Source organism: Osmerus eperlanus, chromosome 1, assembly GCF_963692335.1.
Source record: "Osmerus eperlanus chromosome 1, fOsmEpe2.1, whole genome shotgun sequence".
Lineage (NCBI taxonomy): Eukaryota > Metazoa > Chordata > Actinopteri > Osmeriformes > Osmeridae > Osmerus > Osmerus eperlanus.
In genome coordinates, this window is record NC_085018.1 from 935,444 (window position 1) to 946,309 (window position 10,866).

The 10,866-nt window shown below is 44.5% G+C and overlaps 1 protein-coding gene across 2 annotated transcripts; it reads right to left on the reverse strand.

Moving 5' to 3' along the window:
* Positions 1 to 5,991: 5,991 nt before the first annotated feature.
* Positions 5,992 to 9,157, reverse strand: LOC134007835 (zinc finger protein 34-like). 2 transcript variants are annotated; one of them, XM_062447586.1, is made up of 3 exons: positions 8,868 to 9,157; positions 8,489 to 8,566; positions 5,992 to 7,139 (listed from the first exon to the last, which is right to left on the reverse strand). In XM_062447586.1, exons 1-3 carry the CDS (start codon positions 9,058 to 9,060, stop codon positions 6,244 to 6,246), a joined length of 1,167 nt encoding a protein of 388 aa, XP_062303570.1. In that variant the 5' UTR covers positions 9,061 to 9,157; the 3' UTR covers positions 5,992 to 6,243. The 2 variants fall into 2 exon arrangements, with proteins under 2 accessions (XP_062303570.1, XP_062303648.1); XM_062447664.1 differs by lacking the exon at positions 8,489 to 8,566 and having other exon boundaries at positions 8,868 to 9,155.
* Between the last annotated feature and the right edge of the window lie 1,709 nt (positions 9,158 to 10,866).

Below are 10,866 nucleotides of genomic sequence, written 5' to 3' on the forward strand. Positions count from 1 at the left end.
TCCGTACAGTCGCTCCACCACACCATCACACTGGACGCTTCCTGTCTCATGGAGTTGGAGCTCTGGCATCATCTCCTTTCCCACTGGAATGGCATCACTTTCTTTTATAACGATCTTGTATCCAACCCCAACGACATGCAGCTCTTCACCGACGCCACCCCCTCTTCTGGTTTCGGCTGCTATTATAACGGCCGCTGGTTCTCCTCCCCATGGCCTTCCGAGTTCCCTTCCTGCCCTTCTCCCTCACTGGCCCCCTCATCTGCACTTCACGAGGTCTACCCCATCATCGCCGCCCTCCTCTGGGGCCATGAATGGTCACGCCAATCCATCCTCATCCACTCCGACAACACTGCCGTGTTGTCGATGGAGTCTGGATCAACAAACGCCGATCAGACTCCATCACCGCCATGCCCTTCATCCGTCACCTCACCTGGCTTTCAGTCACACATCAGTTCATAATCAGAGCCGCTCACATCCCTGGTCACCACAACACCATTGCCGACTCTCTCTCTCGTCTCTCCCTGCAGAAATTCAGGCACTTGGCCCCAGAGGCGGACCCCCTTCCCACTCCGGTCCCTCTGTATTCATATACGATCTTCCCGTAACGGCACCCCTCCACGACCTCCACCTCCATACCCAGGACGTCATCCTCCAAGGTCTGTCCCCCCGTACACTCTCCACCTACTGGACAGCCTGGAAAAGCTTCAGGTCCTTCCACACCATTCACCACCTCACATTCCCCTCATTCAACCTCCTTTCCATCACCAGCTTCATCTCATATGCTCACGCGCACCTCTCTATCCGCACTTCCACCATCCACACATACCTCAGCGGCATCAACTTCTTCTGCAAGTTGCTCTCCGGTTCCCCCTGCACAGCCATCTCCAACAGCCAGACCTCCCTTCTCATGAAGGGTCTGAAGCGCCTGGAACCCCGCTCTCCCTCTGCACGACTCCCCCTCACCGCCGACCTACTAGCCGCCTGCATCACCACATTGCGGTCTGGCTACTCCTCCCCTTCCACTGACTCCACACTGGAGGCTATGTTCCTCCTGGCTTTCTGAGGTGCTCCGAATTCACGTCCACCTCCTCCACTTTCGACCCTTCTGCCCACCCATGCGTCTCTGACATCACCCTACACTCCCCCGACACACTCATTTTCTCTCTGAAACGCAGCAAGACCAATCAGAGCGGGCCCGCAGTTCCCATCTTCCTATTTCGCCTCAATTCTCCTCTCAGCCCCTTCGAGTCTCTACAGAAACTCATTCACTCCAAATCCGGAAGCCACGCCCTCCCATTCAGCCCACTATTCATCACGGAATCAGGACTCGTCGCCTCCCGGTTCTGGTTCCACCATCATCTCCGCCTCATCCTCACCAAATCAGGCACACACACTATTTCGCACATTCCTTCAGAATCGGTGCCGCTTCCTCTGCTTCCAGCCAGGGCGTCGCTGACCACACTTCCAGCTTCTGGGTCGCTGGTCCTCTCAGGCATACCGCCTATACGTCAGGACCAACCTCCCCGATCTCCACCACACTCAAGCTCTCATCAGCCTCGCAGCAGCCCGTAGGTGAGTGTTCCTTTGGGGATCCGGTTGAGCCGCTGCTCGGCCGTGACCCTTAAGGACTCTCCGCCACACCCCGAGTCCATACCCGGTAACTATTCATGAACCATCCACATCACCTCCCCGGTAACTACATGCACCATCCACATCACTTCCACCATCTCTGCATCCCCTAATCACACTCTCATCCTCCCAGGAACCCAGGCCCGGCTCTGCTACCGGCCTCCATCAGCACCAGGCTCGGCCCTGCTACCAGCCTCCACCCACCGCCTCAGGCTCGGCTCTGCTACCAGCCTACACCAACCACTCAAGGCTCGGCTCTGCTACCAGCCTCAGGCTCGGCTCTGCTACCAGCCTACACCAACCACTCAAGGCTCGGCTCTGCTACCAGCCTCAGGCTCGGCTCTGCTACCAGCCTGCGACACCCTGCATTAGGCTTGGCTCTGCTACCAGTCTCAGGCTTGGCTCTGCTACCAGCCTGTACCACAATGCATTAGGCTTGGCTTTGCTACCAGCCCAGCTTCAATAAAAGCTATCTATTCAATCGATGGTGTGATTACTGAACTCGTGAAAGGGAGTTAGATTAACTAACTAAAGTTCGGGAGGAAGATAGCGCACCAAGACTCCTCCTATACTCCAATCAAGCAAATCGCAAAAGCACGGAAGAATGCGCACCAACTCCAATCAACTTCATACGCATCAGCCTAACGAAAGCACGGAAGAATGCGACCAAACTCCCGGTATCAATTACGAGGCTTGTATAAAGTGTCTTCCGTTGCTCTGATCCTTGTGCTAGCATGTTTTTGTCACCCTCCCTCCCTCCCCTTATCTCTGCTTCTCCCTGTCTATCCAGGCTCCCCGGGGGATCCGGTTGAGCTGCTGCTCGGCCGTGACCCTTAAGGACTCTCCGCCACACCCCGTGTCCATACCCGGTAACTATTCATGAACCATCCACATCACCTCCCCAGTAACTATACATGCACCATCCACATCACTTCCACCATCTCTGCATCCCCTAATCACACTCTCATCCTCCCAGGAACCCAGGCCCGGCTCTGCTACCGGCCTCCATCAGCACCAGGCTCGGCCCTGCTACCAGCCTCCACCCACCGCCTCAGGCTCGGCTCTGCTACCAGCCTACACCAACCACTCAAGGCTCGGCTCTGCTACCAGCCTCAGGTTCGGCTCTGCTACCAGCCTGCGACACCCTGCATTAGGCTTGGCTCTGCTACCAGCCTCAGGCTTGGCTCTGCTACCAGCCTGTACCACAATGCATTAGGCTTGGCTTTGCTACCAGCCCAGCTTCAATAAAAGCTATCTATTCAATCGATGGTGTGATTACTGAACTCGTGAACACACATTTAAGTATTACGGCTTGTTTTTGGTTGTTTCAGGGTTTTTTTGAATAATGAAATAACCATAGGCCTATAGCTAACACAAATGGTATAACGACCCATTAATCGTTGTTTTGATTATTCCATATCCTTTATGCTGCTATCTGCAAAAGATGAAAAATAGGCTCGTAATATCGATTTGTCCATTTCGGATGTCAGAACCAGATGATGGGGAAATGCGTGGGTTCCGTTGTTTTGTTTTATTTTGGAATAACGGAATAACCATATAACACAAATGGTATTACGAGCCATTTACTCGTTTGTTTAATTATTCGATATCTTTTATGCTGGTATCTGCAAAAAAATAAAAATAGCCTCGTAATATCGTTTTGTCCATTTCGGATGTCAGAACCAGATGATGGGGAAAGGCTTGGTTTTGGTTGTTTTGTTTCATTTTGGAATTACGGAATAACCATATAACACAAACGGTATAACGAGCCATTTACTCATTTGTTTGAGCGGCCGTATTATGCATACTGGCATAAGTGAAAAAGAGGGGGAGAGACGTGTAATGATTGGGGGTGTTATTACTTGCGAACACCAGAGGGCAGCAACGACTAGCTTTTTTTTATTTTTTATCCTGTGATCTGTAGGCCTACAATCTTGACGACACAGCAGCAGGTTCTTTAGTAGAAGACACACACACCAAACTGAAGGCACATGTTGACGGAGTTTGCTAGTTAATATATATTTGAAACATTACAAGACGGGGCTCCAGTGTGTGTTCAAACAAGGCCAAAGTGCCAGACGGTATCAGTTGAAAAATACAATCACACCAGTGCAAGAAACACTCCCCAACCCTCCCTCCCCCAACCTAAATTACCGCTTTCAGTTCTGTTGTACGTTTTAATGAAGTGCATTGAGGCAATCATAGTAAGAAAGTTCAGGTCATGTGGGCTACCTTTGCAGTTTACATAGACACACAACTGACAGAGACTGTTGTGGATACTTTTTTCAAAGTTCTGATCATATTCTATGTCCAAATTCAACTTCTTCAAAGTCCAAAAACAGCACGGAGCAGCAACGAGAGGGTTCCCAGGAAAATCTGATTTCCTTTGTCTGTGCTACACCTTTCATATCCAACAAATGACACCCCTGAACTTTAATGAAGTTCATTGAGGCAATCATTGAGCTATATTGGCTATATGTAGTTTTCGGCGGCCACTTCTGAGAGCAGAATAATCCAGACAACGCGTGTCTTCAATTACAGAGTGTTTTATTTGTCTTTTGGTTATCTCAAACAAAGGCTCTCCATTGCATTAACGCGGTTGAAAAATTGTTTGCCACTTCCGCTCTACCGGTCTCGGCGCTGGCACGGCCCTATATCACAGGTCAATTGGACGTGTGTCAATCATTCAATCACAACTAGACAGTTGACCAGACAGAAGATGGCAATCACAGTATTCACCTTCGCATAATTTTCAACCATAATTTGAATGTTTCATTAACTTAACTTAAACTTATCAACATTAATAATTCAGATACATTTGGAAACTTAAATTTACAAAACTGCTCCAACACTATATTTTAGCTTATCATAGATGCAATCTATGTTCTGTGTACTTATATGTTATGCCAGGTTGCTTTGCATTGTCTTGTCCTAAGAATTTCAGTGCCCAGTCTGACCCTGTGTTGTTCTGTGCATCTGACAATAAAAAACTTGAACTTGAAAATGTTTCTGTTAGGATAAGGATTTCCAAATTTTCAATAGATTTTAGGAATTCAGCATCTGTACTCTTCACACCTAGGGAGTCAGATGGCTGAGCGGTTAGGGAACCGGGCTAGTAATCTCAAGGTTGCCAGTTCGATTCTCGTCCGTGCCAAATGATGTTGTGTCCTTGGGCAAGGCACTTCACCCTACTTGCCTCGGGGGAATGTCCCTGTACTTACTGTAAGTCGCTCTGGATAAGAGCGTCTGCTAAATGACTAAATGTAAATGTAAGGCTGAAGAATAGAGGCCCTGAATGTTCCAACAGCTTGAGTGAAATGAGCTCATTAAATTAGCAAAAATATCATTTTTTCGTGAGACATAATATAAATGTAGCTCTGTAAATGGATAGATTAAATATAAATAAATACATGTAAAAAAATAAAATAAGAATTAAAAAATAAATAAGAATAAAAGTTAAATAAGTAAATACAAATTAAATAAACAGGTAACAAAACAAATCTATATATAATTTAAAAAATCTATATACTGTATATCTATTTTCTTTATTTTTCCCCTCTTCAATTCCCCTCCCTCTCCTCCCCCTCCCCCAGCATCAGGCTTGGCTCTGCTACCAGCCTCCTCCACTAATTCGGGCTTGGCTCTGATACCAGCCCAATTGTATTGTGTTTGTGGATGGACCAATGACTTTTGAGAACTGTGTACTAAGATGGTGGGTTGAATGATGTTCAGGACAGTTCAGGGCCATCAGTTGGGTAGTATTGGTGTCTGCTGGATTCTTCGGTTCCATTCTAGAATGCAAGATGGAGCTTTATGGAAATGTCTTTGTGTTATGTTGGATGAAGCTGAGCTGTATGGAATTGTCTTTGTATTATGTTTGATGGAGCTGAGCTGTATGGAATTGTCTTTGTGTTATGTTGGATGGAGCTGTATGGAATAGTCTTTGTGTTATGTTGGATGGAGCTGTATGGAATAGTCTTTGTGTTATGTTGGATGGAGCTGTATGGAATTGTCTTTGTGTTATGTTGGATGGAGCTGTATGGAATTGTCTTTGTGTTATGTTGGATGGAGCTGTATGGAATTGTCTTTGTGTTATGTTGGATGGAGCTGTATGGAATTGTCTTTGTGTTATGTTGGATGGAGCATAACACTAGCAAACACAAACACTACAACACAGCACATGGTTTGAGGTGTGTTTGATTAGCAGTGTGATGATGCTGACCTTATATCCTTCATCGCCATGGAGTTGAGCACAGCAGCATCATGGACAAAGACATCCATCAACCTCAAACTCACTCCTCTCCTCCTTTCCAATGTAATAAAATACTTTTAAAACCAGTTTTATTAATGGGGTTTTGTTTAATCAAGAAAGTACACATTTTTGTTAATCAAATGGTCAGAAATAAGAAAATGCATAGATTTTGATGTTGTAAGGTGAATCCTTGCCTTTACTGTTCGCAGATGGCTCATGCTTACTGTCATGCGCAGTCACTTTAAGGCCCATTCTGAGCCATGAAAAACCCTGGTTAGGCTTAGTGAAGCCAGGTATCTAAAATATATCCCAGGTATATTTGTACTTGCCTCTTATAGGCGTCTGCCTCCAAGAAAAAGATGTTAGATTGTTGACATAGATACAGTTTCTCTCCTGTGTGTCCTCATGTGTTTATACAGAGACCCACTTTGAGGAAAGGGTTTGCTACATTCCTGACATTGATAAGGTTTCTCTCCTGTGTGTGTCCTCATGTGCACAACCAGATTACCCTTCTTACTAAACCGTTTGTTACATTGTTGACACTGAAATGGTTTCTCTCCTGTGTGTGTCTTCATGTGTCCAACTAGAGTATCACTTCGAGCAAATAGTTTGTTACATTCCTGACATTGATAAGGTTTCTCTCCTGTGTGTGTCCTTATGTGTTTCAACAGAGAACCACTTTGAGAAAACCGTTTGTTACATTGTTGACATTGATAAGATTTCTTTACTGTGTGTGTCCTCATATGAAAAACCAAAGCACCTTTTCTACTAAAAGTTTTGTTACATTGTTGACACTGATGTTTTGTTTTTCCTGTGTGACGTCTCTGTGGCATATGTTCCCTTGGCAGAGCCTCATTGTTTTGTGTTCTGTTCAGAAAAAGCAGCACTCCTTCATGTTCTTCCTCCTCCAAACTCTGAGCTGTAGGACAGTCTGGAGCTACAACAGAGAGGGGCTGAGAGTCACTGTCCAGTTCTGGTGCTGCATAGTCTTGTACATGAGGCTCTGTTTTGATTTGCTCCTCAGTTGTGTTGGTGGGTAGAGAGTCTCCTTCTCTGTTCTCCACTTTAACAGTTTGGTCAAGATGTGAACATTCAGAAAAGCCTTCCTGATCCCAGTCATGTTTCACACTGGTAGAAGTGAACATGGAGTGTGTAGTTTCAGACTGCAGTCCTTGGAGCTGCTCTTTCTCCTGACTGGTCCACAGCTCCTGTTCCTCTATAATCTGTGGGGGTTCCGGGAAAGAGAGCTGCTGCACATCTGTGGGGAAGAAGAGGCAAGACAACAGTTAGATGTGGTCTGCTTCATTATTCTGCAACCTAGATTGACAGCTTAAGAGACCAATTAAAACTTAAGTATATAGAGACAGATCTCAGCATGGGGTCTTTGGGATGATCACCCAAACAGGGAACACTCCAACACACCCTGATACAAAGATGTTAATACTTCATAATCAATTATACAACTGGTAGTTCTGATCTTGTGACTTTATTAGGTTGGGGATAACACATATCTGAACATTTTATCTAGCCTTTTGAGAAGCTCATGAGTGACGTTTGTCATTATCCATAAATTCAACTAAGTAGGTTAATTCAGCTTTAGATCCACTTCACTAGCCAGGACTGATGGCAGACCTCCTTTGGTTTCACTCCTGTATACAGTGAAACCACTGCACTCAATCAGTGTCTGCAGGCCACAAGCATCATGTACACTCATCTGCACTGTGACTGGAACCTGTGTTTGCTGTGGAGAAGTCTCTTGTTTACCCTTTTGACTGAACATAGGGGGTTTTACTAAGTACTGAACATGCAGGGTACACAAACTTAAGCTGCATGCCCTTTTCCTTTTCTGTTATCTTAAACCTTTAAAAGATGGAAATGAAAAAGTGTCCTTGCTTAAAATATTAACGAAATGTGTCGTGATCTTCAACTTTATGCCTTTTGGAAATCAGGTCATCTTTTACTCGCTTATTCACAGTAACATAAATTCTGACCAGGGGTCTACAAACTTTAGCATACCACTGTACTGTTATTATGGTTCACCATGCCTGGGTGCTGAGATGCGGTTACTTTGCCCTGTGACTAGTAAATAGGCTACAGACAATTCCTTGACTCAGACAACTGAAATACTGTTTCTTTGTACACTTATGATCCTCACATTCTGTGTGCACACTTCACATGTCGCTTGCATAAATGAATGTATTTAGGTTTATTAGTATGTTGTGCTTGACTGCAGCCTATGCATGTGTTCATATGAGGCCTACCAGTTTCATTATAACCTTAAAGACTGATAGATTGGTGTAATTATGTCAAAGCCAATTCACCATTCAATTCTTGCTTAAACCAGGGATTGAACCAGGGTAACCAGTTGTTTTAGATCAACCCAAAACAAAATGTTGCCTAAATGCCGAGGTATTAAATAAATGCGTGATTGAAAAGAATTCTGACTTATGAGCTTGATTAGCTTGCCTTGCAGTGCAGAATATTTATGATATAACTTATGTTTTCTGCTCTTGTGGGATCTAAATTCCACTTTATGCGAGCTTGCAAATGTTTTATTTTATTAGCATACATTTATTTTTTCGTGAATGGATGTAATGTAGTGCTCACTTATACTTTCATGTTCGCCGCAGCAGATGGATGCGACTTGAAAATCGCCAGTAATATGTTTGTGGATTTGTGACGAATCTGGTGATAGAAGCAGACCGCAGCTGATGATGATGTTAGGTGAACGCACAGAATAATCAGAATCAGCTGGCATGCTTACGGAACCCAGTCTGGAAACCAGTTGGGGGATAACACCGTATACTAGCAGATACTAAATCACTCCGTTCGTCCATTCACTGTATAGAAACGGGTCTCACTACATTCTGCTTTGATCTACAACCCTAATGTTGTCACGACATCTGGGTCTGACCGTGCTACATCAAATAAGATGAATGAATATAAACACAGCAGATTATAATCAACTGTAGTTATTATATCGAACCTCTTCGGTGAAGCTTGGTTTCAGGTTGAGTAACAATGTCCAACAACCGTTGCAGTCGCGCGCTCTCCTCCTTTGAACGAGAAATCTCCCCTTCGAAATCGGCAAACGATTTTTCAGCTGCCCTAAATATCTCCAAAGCTGCCGTTGTTAATCGCTCAGTGATAAAATCCCTGAATACCTCTAGTTGAGACATTGTGGTTGTGAAAAACTCGGATCGTTTACGAAAGAAGATAGCTTTCTCCTTCAAGCTCGTTCGTTCTAGCCGGATGTAAACAACTCAAGTTGTTCCGGTGATCAGTCCACTGGCTTCTTCGAACCGACAAATCCTGGCACCATTTTATGGAAGCAAATCGTGACCAAAATTTAAATTAAAATGCATTTGCAGAAATGCTTTTTCATTTTAAGAATGTGTTTGCATTATTTGACTCATACATTAGTAATCAATCATCCTATTTGCATTTTCTTCAAGAGTGCTCAATCTTTCACTTAATTAAAATGAAAAAGAAATAGACATTTGAGATTTAATTAAAAAAAATATGCCCCAGCAAATAGATACCAAAATTCAATTTGAAATGTAAAATTTGAAAATTTAAATGCACTTGCAGAAATGCTTTTTCATTTTAAGAATGTGGCTGCATTATTGGACTCATAAATACAATTATTAATCTATCATTCTATTTGCATTTGCATTTTCTTCTTCAAGACTGCACATTTTATGCCATAATCCAAAAGAAAACAGAGCGGACATTGCTTTTTCGTTTTCGTGGTCTGCCCGCAAAGTACTGCCCAGAATTCGAAAACGAAAAAGCAATCTGAGCAGCGCAGCAGAGTGACGTCAGTAGCCGCTCTTCTTCAGCTCCCTGCTGACCGAGCTACCCATCTTGTTCGGTAGGGGGCGGTGTGTACATCTGCATTGCATTACATTGCAAATGTGCCGGGAAATTGATTGAATTGCCGGGTCTTTAGAGGACGCATCACCGATCATGGCGCTCCCTTAAATTGAAAAAAACGGGATGTTGATGGTTGGTCGTCCTCGTCCCATTTGAGGCTCCACAGCATCCAGCCGTTCCAGGACTGAACAGAGGTTTACTATGGCAACCTCATTAATGTGTAAATCTGTGACGACAGAGTATGCAGCCAGGCTCTCTATGACTTGTTCTACTCGGCCATGGGCATCAGACTCAGATATATTATTAGATTCTACCTGCTCAGCTAATTCTAAAAGTGTTTGCACAATTTGAGGGAGCGCCATGATCTGTGATGCACAAACAAAAAGTACAATACTGCATATTGACAGAAAACAAAAACTTTGAACATTATGATACAATTAACACTGAACACAACCTCAAAGCACTATCACAGAACCACCTGGACCCCATAGAAGGGCTGAGGGCCAAGGCCAGCATGGAGGAGATCCGGTCGGCTAAGTCATACAAATATACTGAATATATACAGTCTGATGCTGTCTGACTGATCCTGTTCTAAGGGAGTCAGGTGGCTGAGCGGTTAGGGAAGCGGGCTAGTAATCAGAAGGTTGCCAGTTCGATTCCCGGCCATGCAAAAATGACGTTGTGTCCTTGGGCAAGGCACTTCACCCTACTTGCCTCGGGGGAATGTCCCTGTACTTACTGTAAGTCGCTCTGGATAAGAGCGTCTGCTAAATGACTAAATGTAAATGTTCTTCCCCATTATTCTGTGCCAACGGAATGTGTTGTTTTCAACTCATGACACCTTCCTATGAGATTAGTCAGGGACATGATGGCACCGGACAGACAATGTCATTCAAACCTCGGCCTTCTCCACTACTTCTGGACATTCCCTCCTATTAGCCTATATTACCTAAACCCAATTAATTTACGCCACAACATGTTCTTCCATGCTCTCTATTGTCTGTTCACAGAGCAGTGAAGTTGTAGCTGACGTGTGCAGAGGAGAGTGCAGGGGTGAGAATGTGTCAACTACCAGGAAGCTAGATTCACTAGTTCTTCTACATACACAC